The sequence below is a fragment of the Oreochromis aureus genome, linkage group 16 (assembly GCF_013358895.1).
Source record: "Oreochromis aureus strain Israel breed Guangdong linkage group 16, ZZ_aureus, whole genome shotgun sequence".
NCBI classification, from domain to species: domain Eukaryota; kingdom Metazoa; phylum Chordata; class Actinopteri; order Cichliformes; family Cichlidae; genus Oreochromis; species Oreochromis aureus.
Window position 1 is genome coordinate 30520875 of NC_052957.1, and position 26842 is coordinate 30547716.

At 41.9% G+C, this 26842-nt stretch overlaps 1 protein-coding gene across 1 annotated transcript; it reads right to left on the bottom strand.

The window, feature by feature from the left end:
* Positions 1-282: 282 nt before the first annotated feature.
* Positions 283-26215, bottom strand: caska (calcium/calmodulin-dependent serine protein kinase a). Its single transcript, XM_039599847.1, has 14 exons — positions 26135-26215; positions 22733-22921; positions 22253-22331; positions 21862-21947; positions 21503-21571; positions 18623-18658; positions 13857-13898; positions 13178-13374; positions 12341-12456; positions 6073-6153; positions 5912-5992; positions 5614-5816; positions 5450-5533; positions 283-1772 (listed from the first exon to the last, which is right to left on the bottom strand). The coding sequence occupies exons 1-14, from the start codon at positions 26135-26137 to the stop codon at positions 1596-1598; spliced, it is 1443 nt and encodes a 480-aa protein (XP_039455781.1). The 5' UTR covers positions 26138-26215; the 3' UTR covers positions 283-1595.
* Between the last annotated feature and the right edge of the window lie 627 nt (positions 26216-26842).

The following is a 26842-nucleotide window of genomic DNA, read 5'->3' on the forward strand; positions in this document are numbered from 1 at the left end:
AAACTGAAGATTATTATTACTTAAATTTGAATGTATCCATTTTTTCATTACATGTGACCTTTGAGTTTCCAGCTTTGTGAGAAGTCCCTATCTATGAAAACAATTTCTCACCCCTTCCTTACATCTTTCTCCATCTCTGAGTGAACTTGTCACACATTAGTGCATTTTTGTGGCTTTTAATACTAAATGATACACATACAGCATGACCAGCACCACCCTGAGCAGGTCTTTGCTGGATTTTAGGAGAGATGCTTTTCATGTGACGCTGCAAAAAGAACAAAATGAAGAGACAGTCCAAGTTTAATTTTCCAACACATAAAAGGAAATATATTTTTTTTTAAAAACTGTTCATACCGAAGAACCTGCATCATTGTGGAGTCATTTACACCCAAGGGGCAGTCATATTCATATACTGTATGTGGTTATTCAGCGGCACGCACAGCCTCGTCATCCTCTGTGAAGCCGTCAGCTCTGCACAAAGTAAAGCGTGCACTTGCACTTGCTTTGCACACGGTTTCAGTTTCAGGACAGATCTCATCTCTTGCTGCTTTTGAAACTGGATTGAAACACTTACACTCTTGGACATCACAGTTTGGAAATGGCAAATGTTGAACCAGGTGTACGATAAATCAAAGAGAAAAAAAAATCAAAACTTTTATTAGATTTCTTCCTTTTTTTTTTTTCCTGTTATCTTTTTTAAAAATACAAACACATCTCACTTACATGGTCGATAATTCTAGAAATTTAGAAACATCACCTGAAATGCAAGGGATGTGCATAGGTGTCAAGTCAACATCTGGCTCAGTCACTCTTGATTTATTTTTAAATTTTTTTTTTTTCCTTTTGGTTGAGTTCACTTTTCCAAACAGCTGGAATGTTTTCATTTTTTATTTCTTTCTGGTAATATATATATTTTTTGTCTTCTTTTAATTCTTGGAGGGTTTACAGAGGGACACGGGGAACACTGACTGACAGCATGGAAGCTTGCAAATGTCCACATGCATGATAACCTCATTCAAATCTCTAAAAACATTTATGGATTTATTTAGAAGAGACAGTACCCAGTAGTCCAAAGGTGCGTATGACTGCACTAACAGCTGGAGAGGGGGGAAAAAACAAACAAACAAAAAAAACATCTACAGATGAAAGACATCGCAGTGTGTGTGCTTTTACTGCATCTGCTGATAGACTGTGTCTTTCTCCAACAGCCATGATGGGAGGGTTACTGCAGGTGCACCAACATGAGAGGACGGGACGCAGTACTGTCTCTTTAAAACAAACATCTACAAAAATGTTGCCTCCTAGCTAGTACAGACATGACAATATTCACTTTTACTCGGTTTTTATACAACACTATGAGACTAGGTCGTCTGCGAGGGCAAGAGTCCGACGCTTGAATGCTGTTACGCTTTCACAGTACGCTGAGTCGGTTCCGATCGAGTGCAGTGTAGAGAGGGCTGTCCTGTCGGCTTCTGTTATTAATGTCTTCTGTGTCGGTGTTGTAGTTATGAAGAGGGCAAGACGGCCGAGGTGTTGCTGGCGGGAAGTGGAGGAGGGAGGGGGAGAGAGCGCGAAGGCGGATGAGATGTTACGGGTCAGTACACCCAGGACACAGGGACCCACTGACTGGTGGTGCACACCAGGTCAATGGCCTCCTCCAGGTGCCTGATGGTCTCGTCAATCTCGTTGTTGATGATGGTCTGGTCGAAGTAGTGTGCGTAGGTCTTCTGCAGGATCTCCGACTCTTTCTGCAGCCGCTGGAGTGACTCGTCCTGAAGGAGGAGCAGGAGGAGTGAAAATGAGAAAAAGGGTGAAAGCAAGACACAGGACTATAAAAAAAAAAAAAAAAAAAAAGAAATCCTTAGGGCCCCTACACACTGTGGGATGTAAAGTCTATCACAGGATTTTCCACATTTTTAGGTTCTTATACCTAAAACTAACCATCTCATTTTCAGTTTCAATAATTTTATCCACAACATTTAAAGATATCAGTGAGAGGACCAGAGAGACCGGTTCACAACTAATACAAAAAAAATACAAAAAGCATCCACTGGAGGCTCACGATACACTGCCACGTTAAGACCTTTTTACAGAACATTAATTGGAAAATGCTGAGGCTCAGTTAGGGACACGAGCAGTAAATTCACGAGTATATTTAGTAGATTTTTACCTTCATACTCAGAACATTTCCCAAGTTACAGTACCATTGGGGAGGTTACCTTTCTTCTCAATAGCTTAGTACAGGACAAATAAATATGAAGTTTTCAAGGCTGAGAAACAAAAAGTTTAAAAAAAATGCAAGTAAATCAATTTTACACCTACTCAAAGTTTCACAACAGGAAGTTAAAACCTGAGCTTTGTTCCACAATTTCAATATAATGAAATGTTGATTAGAGATGAGAGTACTCGCTGAGTACTTTAAAAAAAAAAAATGCCAGTCATATGCTATGAGCTTCATAGTTACCTCATCAAAAATGAATCGAACACTTATTGGAGATTTTAGACAGCTGGCTCCATCACCACCATAAACACACAGCAGTAAGGAATATTCTCTGGAGGAGTGGGATTCCATTTCTCCATTATGTTTTATTTGTCTTAGATCAGAGTAGAGTAAAGGCTAAATAACAGAACCAATTCACTGGACAATGCAGTGTAGTGACAGGAACAGACTACAGTAACTACGGATTTGGTCAAAACGGGATCATTACATCCCTCCTGAAACAAGGTTTTATATACTCTGTTAGATTAAAGTCAGAGAACCTAATGAATTGGCCATAGATGGTTTTCTGGCTTGATGGGCTGACTAAAATATGGAACAGGAAGTTAGCACAGCAGACCAGACTGTCTGCCAGCTTTAAAGACCAACCCTGTGTCTGCTACAGCACTGAACAAGCTCCACACTGAACTGTACATGTTTCACTGTGTTAGACCCACAGTGATGCACACTCAACCTGCAAGATGGCTGTGTCACACAGCGTGTAGGCCCTACAGCCAGCAGAGGAGGAAGAAAACAGTAAAACACAGTTGGCAGAACTTATCACTAGAATCATGGAATACACACACACACACACACACACACACTCTAACACTACAGCATCTGCTCTGTCAGGTCTTACTTACTGGCAGTGTTCGACACCACCTGGGCATCTGAGCGGAGTGCCAAGCAAACAAACACATGCAGCGTGCAAAACAAAAACAAAAAGACGAGTGCAGAGACGAGTGAGGAGCAGCATGCGACCTGCAGAACTCAAACCTCAAGCCTGATTCAGACTTCAGCGGGAAATCTAAGTGCTAACTTACAACATAACCAGGAACCCTTTTAAGTCAGGTTACATGGAAGGTCAGGATGTAGGGTTGACAGCAGTTTCTGGTTATGTTAAAAGAAGATGTAGATTTCCTGAAGCATAATTCAGGCATTACATGCAGCTCAGACATACACAGTAACATGTCTCACAGTTGGGTGAAATCAGTGGCACACAATTTTAAAAGGTGACTTATTATGAATGTCCTTTAAAAACACACACACACAGTCATGTTTTCATATCTTTGTGGGGTCATCTAACCAGCGGTCCCCAACCCCCGGGCCTTGGACCGGTACCGGTCCGTGAGTCGTTTGGTACCAGGCCGCGAGAGTTGAGGCTCAGGTGTGAAATGTATGGTTTTCAGGGTTTTTATCGGTTTTCCGCGTTATTTTGTTATCGTTTTTATCGTTAACTCGGTTTTCCTGGGTCTTTTCACGTGTGTTATGAATAAATCTTTTTTTCGGTACCGGTACTAGTTTTATTTTGTTGTATTTGTCCGCGACACCTTAAAGGCCAGTCCGTGAAAATATTGTCGGCATAAACCGGTCCGTGGCGCAAAAAAGGTTGGGGACCGCTGATCTAACTGACATAATCCTTTGCCTAGCCGCTTACCCTAACCCTAAACATAAAAAAATTAGTGCCTAACCCTAACCCTCAGCCTAAACAATAGGCTAAAACCACATTTTGAGCCTCAGAAATGCCGTCAAACTCATTTTGTCTCCATAAGGGCTGTTGGTCCCCACAAGTATAGTAAAATTCCAATGTTTGGTCCCCACAAAGATATGTAAACATGGCATGCACGCACACACACACACACACACACACACACACACTATATGTGTCAAAAAATTACAGGAACACTTTTTAATCAGAGTGCAGCATCAGGTCAGTCAAACTTGTTGGATATTGACCTGGTCAGTTAACTAGCAGAGGGGGTCGTTATCAGTTTCAGCTGCTTGGTCTTAACAGATACAGTATAGGGGTAAGAATGAGACAATCCCAAAACAGGAATGGTTTTACAGGTGGAGGACACCTTTTCTAACTGTTATTTTACTATTTTTCCATTTGGCTAGGGTTGGTGTTACTACTGGTACCATCAGGTGATACCTGGACCCTACAGACATTACACAGGTAGTCCAAATCCTCCAGGATGGCACATCAATATGTGCCAGCGACAGAAGGTTTGCTGCGTCTCCCAGCACGGCCTCAAGAACATGGAGGAGATTCAAGGAGACAGGCAGTTACTCTAGGAGAGCTGGACAGGGCCATCATCAGGACCACTATCTGCTCCTCTGTGCAGGGAGCAACAGGATGAGCACTTCCAGAGCTACAACACAACCCTCAGCAGGACAATGGTGTGAATGTCTCTGGCTAAACAATCAGAAACAGACTTCCTAAGGCCCTAAGGTGATGATGCCCAGCCTGATGCAACAAGATAATGCAGGTAGTTCCTGGAGGATGAAGGTACTGATGCCATTGACTGGCTCCCACACTTGCCTGACCCAAATCCAGTGTAAACTCTGGGACATCATGTTTTGGTCCATCTGAAGCTGCCAGGCTGTAACTCAGACTTTTTGGGCCATATCCATCCAGACCAGGAGCTCAGTGATGCCCTGGTCCAGGTCTCGGAGGAGACCCCCCATCACACCATTCATCACTCATTCATCACTCATTAGCATGTCATTAGACATGCATACAAACATGTGCGGCAAACCACTCAGTACCATTTAGAGTTGGTGCAATCAAATTCAGCTAAACGAACTAACCTGCTGGATATATTTTTTCACCTTGACTTTCAGGCTGTCTTTGATTTCAGCCCTCCATATGGCATCCTTTAGTTATGGACACATTAGCCAGTCCATATCAGTATAGACATGATCCCCCCCCCGATACTGAGATTCCCATTGCAAAGTGTTCCTTTAATTTTTTTCAACAGTATAAAAATATAAGACATGTATAATGATTATTTGGAAATATTAATTAAGCAAAGCTAGTCTCCTGCAGTCTAAAAATAAAAATTTGAAATGAGCATAACAGATAACTTTAAAGTAAAAGTACAGTAGAGTCAGGTTTGGTTGTTTAATGAACATCAGGAGAGATGGAGAACATCACCAGCCTTATGCTGAGTGCGTCTGTCGTTTTCCTACCTCATTAATGCCTGGTGTGATGGTTGGTGCAGCAATGAACACGACGTACGGGGCAAACTCGGCCGTCCGCAGGACCTTCAAGGCCTGATGAAAACACATGTTAGAGTTCAGTGTCCTTACATACTCCATGCATGAAGACTTGGTGCCCTCACATAAGCACGCACCTGAGGTTCAACGTCCAGTATGGCGATGAGCCCCTGCTGGTGGATCTTGCGAATGGTTTCCAAGCGCGTCCCGTACATTGCATCCTCGTGGCTGCCATACTCCAGGTACTCATTGTTGCTGATGTCCTGCATCATCTGGTCATGGGAAACGAAGTAGTAGTTCTTGCCGTTCTCCTCATCCTTCTTTGGAGGTCTGGTTGTGTCTGTGAGAACACAGGATCAGACACAGGAAGTGAGAAAATTACACCTCCCTACATGCACAGCAGCGCTCGTAAAGACTGTCGATTGTGCGTCTTACGTGGGATGGGGTAGGCGAATCTGTCAGGGTGTTTGGTTATAAGGGTGTTCTTAATATGTCTCCTGCCCACTCCATGAGCGCCTGACAAAGACAAAGACAGACAGTCAGTGAGGCCACGGCAGATGTCCTAGTGTCCTGCAGCTGCACTTGGTGTTACCCACCTAACAAAACTAGTGTTTTCCTCTTGAAAGCAGGAAGCTTCACAACCTCCTCATATGTGACAAGGTCTAGTTGGTCAAACACTGGAGACGAGAGATGCCAGAAACAAATGCAGATTAGGAGAATGTGCAGAGAACTGTGTGGGATAAAAACAGCTAGAAAACTAGAGTGTAAGGGAAGCAAGGCGGCTAGAGAATATCTAACACATCCGCTAACTACGAGGTGAAGACAAACCAAAGCAGATTAAAAATCTCAGTGAAAAAGGCCTGATGAGGAAACGGCGGGTGGGAATAACTAGAGTTGGGTTCAGAGACCAGGATCCACTGCCCAGCTCGAATAATAAACTCACTTGTTAAGCTGAAATGCAAATGAATCTCTAAAAGAACCTTTGATCTCTCCATGATGGTTTTTTAAATGCAGGCCAGCTTCTTATTTATTCTGCTGCTCATTCAGTAGCAGCTACACAGGAAAACTGGGATATTTCAAGAAACCTGTTCAACCTGAACCGGAGCTTTCAGTTCTACTTTTTACTCGCTGTTGGTGGAGGCCTAAAAGATACCCGTTATGCTGAATTTCAGATCAAATTTTTTTGGCTCTACCCCAACTAGCTTTACATTTAGAGTTAAAAATCTTTGGCTCATACTTTGCTGCAGTTCAGTCGTCAGTGACAGGATGCTCTGTGACATCATGCAGATTAAAGCCTGTCTGAAGCCTGAGCTTTGTTTTCATCAAGAGTGCTTGTACATTTGCCAATTATTACCATATATAACACATGTATGCATATATAAGATTAATAGATACCCTTTATTGATATTCGAACAGGTTCATTAAATGAATTTGATGCTGGTGTGGGATTCCATAAAATGCTACTGAACCAACAACCCTAGAAATGACATAAGATGGTTTGAAGTGAGGATTTTTGTTACAGTGAATCTAAGCTGGACTTTAAAGACTATTCATGGCTGGCTGCATAAAGTAAAACTTGACTGGCACAGTAAGAAATATTTCTTCCAGTCAAAAAGTCTCTCTCACTCATTATGGTATATAAAGGATAGACAAAGCCACGGTGATGTCATTGATTGCTTGTAACGTCTTGTAATAAAGCCAGCTGAGTGTTTGTGATCCTGCTGTTGTGTACTTTTTGATTTTAACTGGGAATCATTAATGTATCTTTTTATTCTTATGTTTAAATGAGGATGCATCTACTTGACCTCAAATGGGTGTGAATGTGGCAGCTACACATTTGACATGCAGTAAATGAACAGGACGCATTATACCCATTCTGAACGATTTGCACTGGCTTCAAAATTTGGTTCAAGAACTTCATGATAGCAGTGCATGGCAGGAAACACTCTCATGGCCTAAGGGGAACTGTGCGTCACTATTTTAACTCCAGAATTACCTCCCACTCATTGTGAGGTCAGCTCAGTCTTTGCCAGATCTCACCTTACAGACTAGCTTTCTGTCTCTAATCACTGTGGTTTGTCTTTTAATGTTGTTTTGAATCTGCTTTTCTTTTAATGAGCAATCTTTACTTATTGTTTCAAAGCACTTGGCACTTTTCAAAACAACAGTTTCTAATTAATGAATTTTACTTGATTACTTGAAACTGAGACTTTGTTGTTTTCACATAGACTTTGAAGGAGTCGCCCCCTGCAGGTCATTAGGAAAGATTATGGCACTTCAGCTTTGGCTTTACTTTTCAGACCTGGAAGCTACGTCCATCTCTTATATACAGCCTTCACTCACAGAACCAACCATGCAATTTCTCTGGGTTGTATTCTTCCAATAGAAGAATATTTGAAGTTAAGTGCAGGTAGGAGTCAAAAGACTTCCAAATAGACTAAATAGAGAAAATTGCAGAATGTCTGGGCTGCAGAGCGTATCGCGTGTTAAAGCTGAGCGGCTCACTGTGCTATGTGTTCTCTGCCTCTGAAACATGAGCCTCTGTGCAGCCAACATCTCAGCCTGCTGACAAGCGAAATATAACACCCACAAGTCAGTGAGTTCAGGCAGCTGCTGCTCAGACTGATGACGAAGACTGACAGACTGATGGTGACTGTTTACAGCGCCATTATATTGGACTGAAAAGGTTATTAAAAGACTGGTTACATTAGTGGACCTGTAGATGAACACACTACACCAAACGTGAATGAGAAGACAGGTTAGGGTCACCATCACAGCACACAGTGTCTAAAAACACACAGAGTAAGCTACATGGTTTCAGTTTTGCCTCAGCCTTCTGTTGTTTTTGTCAAGAGCAACAGAAACAAAAGTGAAACACTGGCAGTGACAGCTGATCTAATCTACACAGTTAATCAGAGAAGAAGAAGAAGAGAGTGAGAGAAGAGGAGGAGTTGGTTGCTGTCACTGGTTGTTACTTACATGCAGAGAGGCCGTTCAGTAGGAGAAAGCGAGAGAGATGAACAGCAGGGGTCATAACATGGTTCGGTTACAACAGCAGAATTACAGAATGCAAAACAGCAAGATACAACAGCTGGGCAGCTGTGCAGCAGCACACAGTGCCGACAGCGGAGATGGAAGCAGACAGAATACTGTTGTTGTTGCTGTTAGAGAGTTTATTCACACTAACTGGTGACGTGTGGGTTGGGGGTGGTTGGTGGTGATGGTCACCACCAACCACAAGCAGCGCAGCAGAGCCCGGCTGCATCCAACTATGGAGGCATCCTGCATCTGCATCCAGCTGTCCGAGGGGTAGCAGTGGGTACTTCCCAGGAATCTGTCACCCTGTTTTCCCAGCTATACATGATGATTGATGACGATTTATATAAAATAATAATAAAGCAGTCACACAGAATTATGTAATCCGGTGTTTTCCAGGACCTGCAGTGATTACCATATCTAGATGTTTAAAAATGTGTTACTGATGATAACGTGATTGCTACTAGTTCCAGGAATTCAGGAGTTGCTCATTATTTCAGGATATATGAATTTCTGAGGGACAGTTACAGACGCTTCTCTGCATTTCAGTGCGTCTTTGGATGTTGGCAGTAAAGCTAATGTTTTGTGCACCTGTTGCTCTGCCTGTAAAACGTTGGCCTGACTGTTTGATTGGGGATACAGCGTCAGGTTCATTCTCGCTCAACCATCAACAGTCTGATGTTTCTGTTTGATTGTTAAAGCTGTGCCATTGCAGTTTCTACCTCTCTTCTTCTTCCCTCTGCATGTCCATCTCATTGAGACACACAGCACAGGACTAACAACAAGGAATATCTTCTGCTAACATTTATGTTAACTTAATGTAATAATTGAATGTGGGCCTTCTACTCTACTGTCTGTGAAAATGATTCTAGATTAGGCAGTGATAAAGCCAGGCTCATTGATGGGGTGTAAATGGTGAGGGAGGGAGAAATATGTACAACTAGTAACTAATCTTCATGGCGCCATCACACAGAGCTTTATGTTTCTTAAAATTCAACTTGGATCCTATTTGAGGGACGTGGCGTTTTTTCAGCTTCTGAAATGGAGCATAGCAGAAAAAGTTTGTGATCCAGTGGACTAAACTAGCAGAGCTTGAAGTCAGTCCATGTGGACCATCTTTGTAAATGTGATGAAGTGACTGTCATGAGAATAGCTCCCTCACAAGGAAAACAATTCCTGGGAAATAACCGGAAACACATCTGACTGACACTTTAGTCTCATGGTCTCTAACATGAAACAGAGCGTAGCTACAAAGTCAAGCTAATCCCTAATCCCAAGAGATCAGCTGATCTAATTGGTTAATTATTTTGGATACACCATTTAGGCTGCTTTGGCTTGCCTACTATTACTGCAACCCCCCACCCACCCTCCAAGCTCTTATTGTCATGCTGTATGTGATTTATGCAACGTGTGTTGTTTGCAGAGGGTTTTGCTGCTGCTTGCTTTATGCATGTGCATGGAAGGTGGGGCAGTCCACCAAAAACAAATGACAGAGGACAAAAATAATAATCGTTTTTGACTGTAGTGGTCCTGCCCAAACTGTTACACACTGTTGAACCTGTTATCAGTAAAATGTTGGATGGAGTTACAGTGGAGTCACTGTTTTGATCATTTTGAATTAATCACTAAATGATGGCATGCAGATAACTGTGGGTCCCATGCATTCACTAGTGTGTTACATGCTTTGAACTGTTCAGGCAATTTCTTTTACAGGACGGCTTCATAAGTCCATGTGCCTGTAAGGACCTTGGACGGTTTTTTGTTCATACTGTCCATTCAAAGAAAACATCCAAACATTCCATTTGAATGGAAGCGAATGGGAACGAAGTCCTCATTTTGTGCACAGAAATGCCTGAAAAACAGACTGTTCACAGGGGAAAAAAACAGAGACCTTTACTCTGTAAAATTGCAGCTTCAGGTCAACTTTAGAACACATTTTTTTCACAAAATGACTTTTGTCCCCATTACTGCCTAAAAGCAAGCAAGGTAGGATCTTTTCAATGCCCACTTTGAAGCAAAGGAATGACAACAGCACAAGAAGAGCTCTGATCGACACTGACAGAAAATACTGTATCACCGTCCTTCATATGGGCAGTGATGCATTGGTCACTCAGGGTGTTAGAGTGCATGGATTTATAGACATGCTCACAAGAGTGGATTTTCAGATGCACACACACTACTGTACACATGTATGCGCACACAAACACACACACCCTATAGCACCCTCAGTTACATTATCAGCATGACTTATCCCATAATCCTTTGAGACAAACGGTTTGCACAGATGTGACATACAATAAAGAATTAATTAGCAGTACATTTTCCTCATCACTCAGTACATTACTACTCGACTCTCAGTCTGTGAATGGTTCATAGAAAACCAGAGGAGCAGTACACAGATCATAATAAGCATGCAGCTTCTTTAGACTTCTGTTCAGCTCAACATGGACATGTAGACACTGACTGGTTCTCAATATAGACTACCAAGTTCCCATATAGGAACCTGTGATCAAACACAGCTGCTGCTACATGCACGTGTTTGTACAGGAGGGATGTGAAGCTCTAGTTACCTGAGCTACACAAACTTGAGATCAGAAGTGACAAAGGCCACAGTGCACCACACTGTAAACGCCCCCCTTGTTTCACCCTAATAACTTATGTAACTACTTCATAGCCATGATATTAAAATCATTTAATAATTCATTTTTTAAACTGATCATTCTGAAATGAAAGGCCAATGTCATGATTCTATACAAGAATAAGCAATTCTACTGTGTAGCAAACAGATCCTGTTCACCTCTAACAACCTGATCATGGACTGATCACATGATTTGAACAAATATGACTTATTATTTTTAATTAAAATTGGATTTATTCTCATCTTTTACTGTGCAAATGCTTTTTGATGTTCTGAACTTTTCTTTTTTGCTGCTTGTTGACGTCACACACTAAAGGCAAGTTTAGCCACTCAGTGTCATAAAACAGCCATCTTTCATGCTACAGAAGTCCTGATTGTAGTGGTCCTTGACATTATTCCTTTCTTCAGGACAGAGGATTGTGTCCTGTGGTTGGACTCATTCCAGCTCCATCATCTCGGACTGCAGCTGGTGACTGTAGTCCTTCTGCTGTGAGCTTGGGGATCATTCTAACCACAGCCTGCAGTGTGTGAAGAACTGATTCATGTGCTGCTACACTGTGTATTCTGTTCGACACAGCTGAGCAGAATAAGGACTACTTTTCCCAGCTTTTCCCAGCAGGATGGCAGCCTCGCTGAAGAGACAGCTGATGACTCAGTTAATTTGTGGTTGGTAAATAATATATTTGCAGAGCAGAAAATGATACTGCAATCATTAAAAGGCTGGAAATGCCGTCTAAACTGATATTATTTTCCCCGCTAATAATGCTCTTTCAGGACCTCTTTATTACACATGTACTGAAGATGCCCATGCACATCCTCTAATGCCATTTAAAAATATGGCTAATAATGCAGAGATCTGCTAGAGTCTGTATCCACAAGCTGCCCACATCTCCCTAAACTGCCTCTGTGCTCATATAAGATTTCTGCTGCTCTGGCAGCTTTTCCTGTCATTCCTGGCTCTGGCTCTGCTACTTGAGATGAATATTACAAGATCTTGTTACATAGAAGTTTCCCCTGCACAAACAGTCTGAGAGAAAAGTGTGTGCATATACAGACACACACAGGGTGGAAAAAAAAAAAAAAAAAAAAAGCAGATGCATGCATGCAAACACTGATGTCTGCAGCTTGTTGCTTTGTGTGCACATGCATATAAATAAATACAGATATGTGAGTGATTGTACATTTCGTACCTGCGTTGTGCTTTGCCAAATACTTGTCTTTGTACTGCTTTTTCTTCTTGCCAAACCAGGTACAGCTGGCCTGCTGCTCCTGCTTCGTCTTCTCCATGGCTATACACGCCACCCGCCTACCACACAGACAGACAACTGAACTTAGTTTACAATTAAAGCTGGACAGAAGCATTCTAGCTGTAAAGAGACAATAAGCCTTGTTGCCATCAGAATAATCAGGGGCTCTTCCCAGCATTTTACCAACTGTTATTTGAAAACACACAACTCCATCTAGCACTTGTTTTTTTTTAATTCCTTGTGTTTTGATGCAACACAAAGTTAGGGGAAAGAGTCTCTGACGGATGAACTAGAACAAAGTCCAGATAATACAACTAAGCAGAGAGACGGGCAGCGGAAATCTGATGTAGAGTTGGGAGTAAAAACAGATCGGGCTGGAGGAATTGGTAATTACTTCTTATATTGTGAAATATTGGTCTATAGACTGCGTTTTTAAGATGTCTGCATTTTTTTCCTAATAGCCTGCAGGGGGAAAGCTCTGATTTGAAAAAGAAGAAAATGATGAGCTTAGTGAAAACTTTCTCAAAGCGTAGATGATCACTGTAGCTAGTTACAAGTTATTTTCAATACACCACTTTGTAGAGTATGATCCCGTTTAGAATAAAGTGCACAATAAAGCAGGGAGAAGTTGACTTCTGAAAGAGTTCAAAAACAGTAATTCACAAACCAGGTCTCCATCTTTACAGTTACTGCATTGGTCCTGGATTTAAAAAAAATCTTTTAGTGGAAACTTTTATCTTCCTGCCTTCATGCTATCAGAGAGTGCGTTGCTCTTCTCACCACTCCTGTAGTTCTGGTGACGGGATGAGGCCGGCTGTGCCATTTTTAGTGTTCTCAAGCTTGCCCTGCCACCAATTGTGATCATCCTTGGATATGATCTGGATGATGTCGCCCACACGGAAGCGAATGCCGGCCTCCTTGCAGGGGATGAGCTCATCCTTGGAGGGGTCATATTCAAACTGGGCCCTCACGTAGATCTGCGGCGAAAAGCACAGATGTTAGACAGGTAGTATGTAAGCTGAATGACGTGGTGGGAGAGACGCAGACAAACTGGGGGGGGGGGTAAATGTGTCTAGATGATGTGCTTTGTTTTGCATATCATGACAACTAGGCCTACAGTAATGAGCAGTGGATTCTCAGAGGGCATGGGATCACGGGGTGGGGTGGGGGGGGTTCTGTTGCCAGGTTGAGAGGGCTTCCTGCAGTGAGATAAACCCAGACACTGCTGGGCTATTAATGAGGCTCTCAACTCTCTGGTAATTACAGCACAGGCATTGTTTGTGTGTCCATTAGATCAAACTACAAGTCATTATCCTGCTTTAAAACTTTTCTAATCACACAGCTGATTTTTTTTCCCCACAGTGTGTGAGGAAAGTGAGGAGGTAGAAGTGTTTGAGAGGTGTTTTTTCTTTTTAATTTCTGGGGGAGTTGGGGGGGGCAGAGGAAGTCTGTCTCTTACCTTCACTGACATTTTGTCCTTGATTGGAGGTCTGGATACAATCTAGGATTTGAAAGCATCACATACATCATGCAGCAAAAACGGCTAGGTAAAGTCTAAAACAGCAGTATGGCGGCCAAGGCCGGTGGCAGGGAGGAAGGTTGTGGGTTAATAGCAGGGTTTAGACATTTACTTCTCATTAATGTGGTAAATTATTAGGCAGTTCAGTGGCCTAAGCTCTGCAACTCTAAGGCTGCTGAGCTTGCAACACAGCATCGTATGTTGTGGTCTCCACTGCCCCCTGCTGGTGTGTTCTTTATATGCCACTTTGCTTTGAGTTTCTATCACAGCATTGTAGTTTTTGTCAGTTGCTTTGGATCGGTTTTTGAATGACAGATGAAGCTATTCCGGCACATTTAGTCAAACTACTGAGAACAACTCCCCACAATTTACACTAGTTTTGGTTTTATATGTATCAACAAAATAGATAATATTCTGTCTTGAACAGTTTTACTATTCCAAGTATGCTAACACGAGTTCATTGTGCAAGGCATCACCTGCTCCGCTGAGCCTACATATTAAAGTCATGAGTATGATGAACCTGCACCATGGCAGACTGATCATCATTCCGACTTTGTAAATACGACTTCCTCTGTACTGCATTCACTGCTAATCTGACTTTTTCTTCTCCAATACCTTTTACTTATATGGCAGCTTTTCTCTAATAGCATAACGTGTCAAAGTAAAACCACAAATATGAACGGTGTGGCAAATACACACTGATTAAACTTAAAACAGCAATTTTAAAAAATTATTATTATTATTAATTATTTTTTATTATTAATTATTATTATCATCATCATCATCATCATCATCATCATTATTAGCAGCAGCAGCAGTATTAATCTCTGGCTCTCTTCCACAGTGTGTCTTTTTCCCCGTCTCCCTCCCCTGATGGTTGATGGTCAGCAGATGGCCACTCTTCCTACTGTTGCCAAGGTGGTCATCTAATTGTTGGGTACTTTTATATGACTGTTGTGATTTGGTGCTGTATAAATAAAATTGGATGAGTACGAGTACTGGAAAACATATTTTTAGGACTCGAGTGAAACAGACATATAGCGTTTTATACAATTAGAGAAGCCAGCTCAGATAGAGTATTTTAGGGACAAGAGTCTGTCCTTGGAATAGGAGTAAGGATGTCAGGCCGTACAGAAAGAGAAAGACAACAGAATATAAGCAATATTCACTGTGATTCACAGGGGCAGTCCGTTATCCTTGACCCTGAGCACAGTTTGGGTGAAGATCCATTATATTATCATTGTGCACAAGTTAAAATCTAAAATCAGTGCTGTATGAGGAATAGCGATTGAACCTTGGAGGGACAGATAATGGACAAGTCGTCATGGCATGAGGTCATCGGATCTTTGACCGGATGAGCAATTAAAATTTTTAAAGTGCCAAAGCAACTGAGGAAAAACTGCAAAATCGTGTGACAGTCATGGTTCTGGATAAATAATGTTGGTTTACCTCAGAGGGGATTAATAATGTGTCAGGAAGGTGCACACACACATAACACTGTGACTAGATGAGGGTTACAGGAGACCATTAGGATGGACAGTGTTTTAGTTGGCTTTTCATAGATGACACACATAGTGTCTGTACTCACAGCGATATAACCATCGCATGAAATGTTACTGCATGAATTAATGTGACTGGGAACCAGTGGTTGAGGGTAATCCTTGTGCTCTTTAAGGCTCAACAATGCCTGTGCCATTGTTACCACAGAGATTGTTAAGAGGTTTGTGAAGTGCTGAGGACAGCAGCGGTCACAGCTTTTCATAAATGCTCTTCTAGTAAAACCCTGACTTGGGATAAGAATCCAGCTGGATCCAAATTATAGTCAGCTACTCTTAAGGATAGGAAGGGCACTGCAGTTATTTATTCATAAGTTCTGATACTTCATAGACAAAAAAGTAACTGCACTTAAACTACTTGGTGAAATTTTATATATATGTATAAAATAAGATTCCCTTCTCCCACTGTGGATTTTGACACATTTTGCATCACATCTGATCAATGATGCAGAATCCTGACTGGATAAACACAAATCGCAGTGAGAAAGTCAGAAACTGGGCTGTGGCTTGTACAACTTTTTAAAAGAAAAGCTTCAAAACAAGCTGTCACCAAGTCTTTGTTTCGTGCTTAGATGTGGCTCAAATAGTCAGTGCTAACTGGGCTTGCTTAAACTTGAACTGAGTTTAAGGCTGTACTCAGGCATCCTTAGATCTAGTTTTTTCATGGGTCTCATTTGGTTTTCAGCCAAACTACAGGCACATTTCTTCACTCTGTAGCTGTCCAACACTGAGTGACCGCTGCAGTACGACTTCCCTTTCATGTGTTTTGTCTGTGGAGCTGTGGTTGTTAGTGGGCACGGATGAAAGGATTGTGTGTGTGTGTGTGTGTGTGTGTGTGTGTGTGTGTGTGTGTGTGTGTGTGTGTGTGTGTGTGTGTGTGTTTAAGCCAGTGATGCAAACCAGTTTTGTTGCTCACATCACATAGAACGACTGTTTCCCTCTTTGACTCAAAGGGAAGCATTATGTTCTCCAAATCAATAAAACTCAATTTCCCCAAACACCCTACAAACAAAGCTCAGTTTGGATCCAGATGCACTGTGTCCACTCCTGTCTTCAGCCTGATAAAAGCTGAACAGCTGCACACTATTTTTGGTGTAAATTACAGAATTTAAATGGGATATTTTGGCCTGGGTCCAGAATCTTATATTTCTTCTTTTAAAGGATGAGGCCGGCGATTTTCGATATTTTCATTACCAGAATTAAATACAACAAAAGAAATGATTACCAAGTACTCTGTTTACCCAAAGCCCGATTCCACTAATTCCTGCGTGCCATGCAGCTTCATCAAGCCACACAGTTCCCCAGGTTTCTTTATTACAAAAATATGGGGTGGTAAATTATTAAAGAATAGTCTGAACTGAGAAAATAAGCCTCCTTTAAGAATAACTTTACACTACAATATATAAACTTTGATCATCAGTGTATGTAGACAAGTATGCTTAGTGAACACATTTACAGGGTGAACAGGACTCTTTACAATAGAAATTACAGAAGGAGGAGGGCTTCTAGCCTGGGTTTACCCCACAGTAAGGACTGTTCACTGCTCCAAGAGAACTATGATGTCATCATAATGTAACCATTTAGGGAACATTCACATGAATGTGTTTCCGGTCTCTATGCTCCCACCTCTGCGTCACTCTGAATGACGCTGACGTTGCCAAACTGAATTGTGGTTGTGTTGCTGTGCTTGCACTGAAAAACTGTAAAGTATTACTGAGCCAAAACAACTAAAACACTTTGGCACTGAAACGGGAACAGAAAAGGTCCAACTATGAAACGATGAGGGGGATTTTCTGGCTGCTGCACCAGTTTCCCTCTGTGCCATTTGGAAATCCCGTGCTGCACATTTCATAAAGTGGCCTTTACCGACTGACCTGCTAGCAGACTTCTGTAACCGGTAGGTCTGCACATAGGCCAGACAGTAGCAGAGATTCTCATTCTTAGGAGAGTTTAGATACAGTACATATTCATGTATGCTCAATTATTAGATTTTTTTTTTCTTTTTTAAACACAGATTTCAGTGAAACTTCTCTGTAAGAGATGACACAGCACAATGAGCTAATTAGACTGCAGTCATGAAGTGAAAAGCAGCAATTTCTACAACAGCATACTGATGTCACCTTCAGCCACCACAACCTACTGCTACCCGTTTCTACAGAAACTTGAGTGCACCGTCTCAAGCACATGGAGGAGATTCCAGGAGACAGATAGCTAGTCTAGGAGAGCTGGACAGGACTGTAGAAGGTCCTTAACCCATCAGCAGGACCAGTATCTGCTCCTTTGTGCAAGGAGGAACAGGATGAGCACTGCCAGAGCTACAACATGACCTCCAGCAGGGCACTGGTCCAGATATGGGAGGAGACACCAGGACACTATCCAGGCTCTCATTAGGAGCATGCTCCGACATCATCAGGCACGCATACAAACATGTCTGACAAACCACCGAGTACCATTTTGATTTGCTGCAATGAAATTGACTTGACTGAAATTGACTTTCAGGGTGTCTTTGAATTCAGCCCTCTGTAGATTGAGGATTTTCATTTCCATCAAACGATGGGGTGTCCTCCTGCTTGCTCATAGGGTGTTGTCTGACAGCTGGGGCTTTCTCTGTATTATTATAGGGTCTTTACCTTATAAAATGCAATTTAAAGTGCCTTGAAGCACCTGCTGTTGTAATTTGGAGCTATATCTTCCTGAAAACCAGCCTATTCATTAATGTCCTCTGTAAATGGCATTTGTTTTTGGTCTATATCTTTTGACTTATTTGAGCTACCCTACTAAGTGCTGATGTACTAAATTGAGGACATTCTGGGCTTTCCCTTGGAGATCTCATGTGTTTTCAAAGTGTTCCTTTAATTTTAGTGAGCAGTGTATTTATAACGAAAAGATTTGTCACCCAGTACGAGCAGGAGGTTCCCTGATGTTTCACGCACGAATAAGATATATCAGGCTTTGTAGTCACACAAAATTCTTGTCAGTAGGATATTTTTATTGTCGGGCATCCATCACTAGTAGGCCCCATCAAAACAACCTGACTTACATGTAACCAAATCACATTGATGAGTTTTATGAAGCAGAAAGGAGAGTTTGGAGAAACACACACTTTTGTGTAAAGCATTTGTAAGGAGCTAGTGAGTGATTGTTAGTTACCTGTCGACCCTTGGGCTGGATGGTAGATGGCAGGTCCTGTGAAAGTGAACCATTGATGACAGAAAGAAAAGGTTAAGAAATATACTACTACAACACACACACACACACACACACACACACACGTATCCTTTGAGAACTTTTACATGCAATCTAGATGTTTAAAAAAAAAAAAAAAAGTCATTCTCATCTGTTAAAGCAGATCTGGCTGTGGAGCAACCAAGCAAGCACAGAGCAAGCGAAGCAGCTGCAGCATCAGCACCACCACATGTCTGTCTGGAGCCTTGGCAGGGGAAACTGTGGAACCTGATTGGGTTTAGTAGAATAGCAGAGTAGGAGCACGTCTCCTCGCACCATCGTGACCACTGGAGCCCCAGTGTGTTTTTGTCAGCAATGAGGCAGAGCAACAGAGCAGGCTTTGTGAGGCACACCAATTTGTGAACTGAGATATCGGACACAGGGGCCTTTGGCTCAAACAGATGAACAGGGAGAATGACACGGGAGTGAGTTGGGAGACCTACGGCATCACCCATCTACATCTAATCCTACTGCTACCACTACTGTGACACGATTTAACGCAAAATGAAATAAAAACAACTCATGAAAAATGCACGCAGCAACTGAATGTAATGACACGGACATGTAGAAATACCATGACACAACAGAGTGACAGAGAGAAAAAAAAAAAAAAGAGAAAGGAAATGGCTGGGTGGTGGTCTGATCGTGGGATTTTTGTTTTTTTTTATGGTTGGGGGTGGGGGTCCTTACCAAGATAGAACTGTTAATGCTGGAGTGGCCATTGGCAGGGGACTGCCTGGAGGTGGTGGGGGACTCATTCTGAAATAAGACACACAGGTCAGCAGTGCACAGCCGGCGCACAAACACACACAAGCGCACACACTCACACACTTCTGGGGGCGACTGCAGGAGATGGAGAGGGTGTATTTGTAGAACACAATAGAGACCCACCACAGAGTTGACGTAATGAAATGCGTCAACAAGACATGGGAGACAGCAGCACCAGCAGAACTCTAGCCTGCACAGCCTTAAATAACCACAGGGAGGCGCTAGACTGACATGAGATGCTAGTCTGATCAGCATGAGGTCATCACTAACTGAAGCTGTCAGAGCTCAAAAGTCCTGACTGTGTGTCTCAGTGTTCAGAGCAGCAGGTGTGTGCTGGAGGACCAAAAGACCTGAAATCACAGTCACATTTCTCTTTTAATGGAACACTTAATGACTTCTTATCAAATGTGACAGCAATACAACAATGTTATAGGTTTTACTGTGAAAATCAACTGGAAATGGAGAGAAATATGAAGGCTCTGTTCAGAGAAAGCTAAATTATAAGCAGAAATAATGATTAAAGTGAGCTAACAGTCTGTAATGTCTGCAGTTAGTCTGTTCTCAGCTAAAAATGACCTAAATCAAAGCAGGGCTGTGGTTTGCGTGCACCACATTTCAAAATAAAGTCTCCCCTTTTTTCGTTTCAGTTAAAAACAACCACACTAACCATGCTGTTCTAGTTTTAGACCTCTGCACTGGTTTCAATGTGTTCTAAAATAATCTAACTAATTACATGTACAGTCTTAGATGTCAAAAATCCCACCACAATGTACGTATAATTTCCTTTTGTCCCTCACAGCTCTGCTGGTCTAGCTTTTCTTAGCCGGTCCAAAGTATTGGTGCCCCAGCTTTGAAAACTCCTTTCTGTCACTTTTAGTATGCTGATATTGCAGTTGTCTGAACTGCTGGTGTCTACTTATATTGTTTTTGGACTTTACTTCCTCTACACTGGAAAGCTCTTTGTGCTACTTGCTTTAAAAGCTACAAAGATAATATAACAAAAACAAACAAAAACACCCTTAAATTGTTTGCCACTCTGAAAATAATACTGCACACTTGCTTTACATTTATCATTTCAGAATGATTTCATTGTCTAATTTAAAAAAAATTAAAAAAATTTGAAAAACCAGACAGATGTTTTTGTTATTAAATCTGTTACTTAATTACGTGTATAGCATGAATTTCTGCAGGGGAGTTCCTTTTCAGCAAGAAAAGCTGTGAAACTGACAAGCAAAAAATCTATGTCCTACTTCATGTTTTCCAAAGTCAACCAGTCAGTCAGACCTGGAGTCTTTGCTGGTCTGATTCTGGCACCTGGACCGCATGATTGACACCCCTGATCTATGGCAAATGATATCCTGAGTTAGCCCTCGTTGGCATCCTATAGCACGCGACAAAGACCAATTAAGCTTTGAGTTTTACTGGCTTCCATTCAGTTTTAGTATACTGGCATTGTATTTTGCAGTACCCAGTATCCTGTGTTGGACTTTACGTCCTCTCCTGTAAACTCGGCTCTCATGTAGTGAGATAGATGAAGGAAGATGGAGTTTTAGCTGTTAAAGAGATGCTTGAGGCATCTTCATTTGTACAACAATTCAGCATCTAAACATCAGCAACATCCTGAAACATCTCCTCATGCTCCACATGAGCTGGAGCTTGGCCTAAGATGAAGCATGACACGAGAGGTTACTATCATGTTATCCACGTCTGTACGGTGTGTGTGTGTAGGTGTAGTGGTTGTTCTATGTGCAGGAGCAGGATGGGATACACAGAGAGGTGTGGCTTATTTCCGGAGCGGAAAAGGGAAGAGGGAGTTCCGGTATCTTGGTTGTGAAATTGGTGTGCTGATTATCTGGCCCAGCCCCAGCAAAACACAGCAAAACACACGCACAGCACACCCCGTACACACAACCTATTCAGGTTACACACACACACACACACACACACACACACTCAGTAACCAGGCAAGCAGTTAGTGACTAGATCAGGAGCTCACAAACAGTAGTAAAGAGGAGGAGGAGGAAGAGGTGTTGTTACCTCACAGGATGAGCCCTGCGTCCGGTAGCTTGGTACTATTTTGAAAGTGATGCTGCCGCGCATCTCTCGCTGTAAACGCACAGAAACACATGACACATACACAGAAATATATCGGGTTTTGTCACATCTTTACGTCAGCTTGTGAGATTTCCTCTCATATGCAGAGATAGTCGAAAAAAAAAAAAAGGTTTGCTCTGGTGTATAAACATTTGAGAATTTCATTTAATTCTCTTCTGTAAATTGCATCAGTACAGTTCATGCTTACTACACCTGTTAGGAGCCTCTTGTCCAAATATAGTCAGTTGTGACTCCAAAAACAAACAAAAAACCCCCCAAACAAACAGAAAAGTGAAACTCACCAGCATCTTCTGCAGCTGCTCTACAGTCTGGTTGGCCACACTGATGCTGTTGATTTCCCTGATCTCATCTCCAACATGCAATGTTCCTGAACGCAAGAAAAAGGAAAAGAGAAACAAGCAGAAAGACAAACGTAAAACCTTTTCTAATTGCAGAGGTATCCAAACATTTCATTAATCTGTTTTCCTAGATGCAGCCATAGCAGAGGTCTTTAAAGTCTTTAAAGATTTCAGGTAATAACAGTAAAAATATTTATTGGCGACTTGAAATACCAAATTAGAGTAGTGCATACAAAAAAATAGGCAGAATATTTTAACAAATGAGTCAAAGTCTTGTGGGCAAGATTTATATAATGTCGCTAATTGACGTCAGTCAGAAGATGGAATAGAGTACCCTGTCTGTGGATCATCCCCCCGTGCATTATCCTTGCGACGATGCAGTGGTTTGATTCGTTCATCTTCAATGTGATACCCTGCAAACGCATAAATTTGAAAATGGTTACTGATACCATGTAAAAAGTCCCAATGTCATCCCAGATCAAATGTAAGTACAGTGAATAAAACACCGTACTCTTTAGATCATTAACCGTGAATTATGATGCATCTCGATTAATCATGAAGAACTCTCTTCAGCCACAAGTAGAACAAGCCTCTAACAGACTGCATGGCCCCCAAAGAGCCCCAACATCAGCATTATACAGTCAGTGTGAGCTGACATGAAGAGACAGAAGACTAAAACCAGAGAGGAACTGTGGCAAGTTACCTTTAAATCCCAAAACAAAGTATAAATAATAATAGGCGTGTCTCTGAAAGCATCCTCACTTTCATTTCATTCACTTCTACTCAGCATTGTTCAAAATCCCAAAGGGCGTACCATTGGCTCATCTGTGTTCTTCTGAAACTGGACCAGACGGACTCTGGTGACATTCTCCAGGTCCATGTCTCCGTTGGCACTCTCGGGGGAGTCTCCGTTCAGGAAGGGTGAGGTGGGTGGAGGTGTCACCCGCAGAGCCTCGTCACTGTAAACCTCGTGGGCCACTACGTCATGGGCCTGCAGCAATGCCTGTAGACACACAGACACACAGTGAGAACATGGCCAAAACAATATTTAGCATGACTCTGTGGTATAGAAGTTGTTGAAGAAAAAAAAGAGAAAGTGAAATGCCCCATAAAAATAAAATAACGGATCAAAAACCCAAGTATACTTTTAGGTTCATCTCAGTATTACCAAAACAGCACACCTACTCCATAAAGCACTTCACTCTTCTTGGTAAGGGCACATTTTGTGTAAACAAGAGTGTACCAGTTATGAAACTTCACTGTCGGCTTCTGGTGGCATCACTGACATGAATATCTGCCATTCTTCGAAAATAAAAGGGAGGCTGAGATGAGATATAGGCAAGGCCACAGGATGTTGAGGAAGAGTTTCCCCCTTTCCTGTGGCAGCAGACGAATTAGGATTGAATATGAGTACCACTGTCTTATCTGGTGAAGAAATACTCTCTTTAGCTAGCTAGTTGCTCTCACCAGAAACCATTTATGAAAACAAGTGATTGTTGGGCACTGCTTTATGTGTGATTCTAGCAGTGTAGAGCAGCATAAATGAGACTAATTCCAAAGCACATCTGTTGGCACATACAAAGAACTGGTGAAGTCTGTATGACTCCAACACTGACTCTTTTACAAATAATGTCATTTAGCTTAAAAATTTGCAATCCACACTCTTTTTATGGTAAATGCACAAAAGACAAAGCCTTCAGCGGTCTTGAACTCCCTCAAGACATGATCTCACTAAAAATAACATGGACAATATTTTATCCAAGCTCTGAAGAGCAGGAAGGGATTTGCTTCTTGACTTTGTCTGACTCTCTGCTCTGCCACACATTACAAAGATATTTCTCCTTTTGCACAGGTGCCTTTAGTCCGTAGCCCCTGCATCTGTCTGAGCTCTGCATCTCCACAAGACGAGCCTGCTGCTCCCTCACGCCCACAGAGTGTTAGACTCCACTCGTCTGACAGACGCAGAGGCCCTTCCCTTGAGTGACACTTTAACAAACCCGTCTGAACTTCAGAAGACAGCAATCAAAGCCCAACAAAGGGGGGAAACCTGTCACTGTCTTCTTTCAGTGTCACGCAAACAACACACACAAGCGCACGCACCCGAGGAGGGAGAGCACATCAGAGAGGGAGAGACACGAAGGCAGCGGCAGCCTCTCTAACTCCAGTGTCAAAATACATCACACGCAGAAGACACTTCATGTTCCACAACTTGCAGGAAGACTGTGTGTGTGCGTGTGTTTGTGCACCCTAATGAAAACAGGGTTAAGCGCTTAACTGATCCTTTCATGCTGTGTGGGAAAACTTTAAAACAAGAGAAAAATTTAGACTGAGATAGTTCATGGACAGAACAAGCTTTTTAAACTGATCCCCATGTAAAAAAAAAAAAAAGAAAAAAAAAAAAGAATAAATAACAATGTGTGGTATTCAGTGCAAATTTCATAAATAATGTCCTGGGCTGTGGGGTTTGTGGGGATTCTGCCACGTCAGCATCACTGCCACTCAAATGACAAACAAGATGACGTGAGCTTACACAGCTCCTGTTCTTTATTTAGACATTAAAAGGTGCTTGGTGCATCATGGGAAGGCCCCAGCAGCCTAGGCCTATTGCTACAGCATAACTAAGGAATGCTTTAGGATCACCTGATCCAGCTCTAACTCTACGCTTTATCAAAAAGAAAAGTTTTAAACCTTTTAAACTTTGTGATACAATTGTTCAAGATTTTGTATGTGAGAATTTTAAATTCACTTCAGGGAGCTTTTAGGGTGACCTGATAATAATCTAGCTGAGAAGCTAAAAATGCACAAACTAGTTTTTCTGCTCTTATGATCTCTCTGATACAGGATGTTTCTTATTTTTGAGATATTGCGCAAAAACATGAAGGCAGTTCACATATTTGTTTAATGTGTGCATTAAAGGACATATCCTGATCAAAACGACTTCAAGATTCCTCACAGTGTTACTGGAGGCCAAGGTAATCTATGTAAGCATCTGGTTAGACACCAAGATTTTTAGGGCTAAGTACAGTAATCTCAGTTTTATCTAAATATCGAATCAGGAAATTACAGATCATCCGGGTCTTTACTTCTTTAAGACATGTCTGTATTTGAACTAGTTTATTGAAATGATCTGGCTTGATAGACAAATAAAGCTGGGTATCATCTGCATAGCAATGAAAGTGCCATTTCAAAACATATTAGTTTAATGTATGTATTGAAGGACATTTCCTGGTCAAAAACAACTCAGATTTATCAGTGTTGCTGGAGGCTAAGGTAGTACCATTTCAGTTTCAAAAAGATTGCCTGAAAAGGGGCAGCAGCCATGCGGGGAGGATTGCTAAACTTTAGCTACACTTTTCTAATGTTTTTCTATACCTCAAATACCATCTGAACACTAAATCTGAAATCCTACATCTCAAAGTAACAGATTTATTTTGATAAAAATAACCTACAAAGAAAGTCAATTCTATTCTCATGTGTGTACATCAGAGCTAGACGAGTCAAAATCCTGGCATGGCTCCGTGGGCATCGTCTGTATTCAGTTCTCACTTGAACTTGTTGGAATGTGGAACACGTCAGTTTACGCTCTTGTAGCGCCATGAAGGAGCCAGGCCTCTGACCCGACACAGCACATCGCATCAAACACGCCTTACTAACCTCCGTCTACGCCTGCCCTCCTCTCTCACTTCACAGCCAGGACCCTCTCCTTCCATTTGTCTTGATTACTGATCTTTTTCCTCAACTTTGCTCTCCCTATCACTTCATTTTGATAAGGTTTTGTCTTTTTTCCTTTTTATGTCTCCTCTCTCTGTCGGTCTGTCCACGTGATATTGAGCAACACTGATCAGTGATGAAAATCAAACCAATTTATGTGAAGGGATTAACAGCGGGAAATCTGGCCTGTCACATTTGCAGACACTTGAAACACCCTTCCATTTCCACACAGTTCATATTAGATGACTTGATCTTTAAACACTTAAATAAACCAATACCAATGTGACACACTCCACCTTTCTTGTACATTTGTTTTTAGTCCTATCTAACCTGTGCAGACAAAAATAAGACCATGTAAAAGTGCTATTTACAACATTTAGAGAGATTCTGATTTGTTATATCTGGACCCTAAATGCTTCGTTAAAGGGCCTCCTGCACATTTCTGTAAGAAATGGACATGAGAACCTCCTAATGTGTGTCTGTGGGATTTTTTTTCCCCACTCACCATGAAATGTGGCTGGGTTAGTATCCGTCTGAGTTCCTTAGCTTCGTGCTTCTCTGGGTAGCAGGAGATCTCTTCCAGTACCTGAGGAAACACAGAGAGAAGAGTTTGATTTATGCCTCAGCAGGTCTTCTTTACGCCCAAATCACTCCTTCCAATGCGACCTGGTCACTTCAGCGTATGTAGTGCAGACCAACAGCACTCACAGTTCCTCTCCAACACCATCTCCTAATGCGAGACCAACTTTGGACACCACTCAGCAAGTCAAGAAATCTGGTCAAGCTTTTGCTCCTCCTCCTGCCCTGTGGAAGCTACTTGGCTTGATGTCAGCTCCAGTTATGTTGTGCCTGACTGGTGAATGTGGCATTGTAGAGGTGAGGCCTCTGCGTCGAGGAGTTTCAATGTACTTCTCCATATCAAACAGCAGTGTTTAGTTCACGAGTGTGCATGGGTCCAGGTATTCATTATCGCTAAACTGTAATAATCACATTTACTTGTTACCCTCAAGAGCTGGCACTTACTGGCATGTCAAAGCCACATGCATTAATACATCAGTAGCTAAGTCACAAGTACAGCTGTGGAATTACAGGGATTATTTTATATAACCATCATCTTTGTCATTGCATTAATTATCATTTCATCCAAGCATTTATTGAAGTTGCTGGCATTATGTTATAATTGATATCATAGGGGTTATTATAATCAAATATT

What these genes read in the sequence shown, in the direction of transcription:
- caska (XM_039599847.1), bottom strand. An exon ending in CGCAGGGCTCATCCTGTGAG is followed by an intron (nt 18,659 to 21,502) that starts GTAACAACACCT and finishes TCACTTTCACAG; the next exon opens with GACCTGCCATCTACCATCCA. An exon ending in TCACACCAGGCATTAATGAG is followed by an intron (nt 1,773 to 5,449) that starts GTAGGAAAACGA and finishes CTCCTCCTTCAG; the next exon opens with GACGAGTCACTCCAGCGGCT.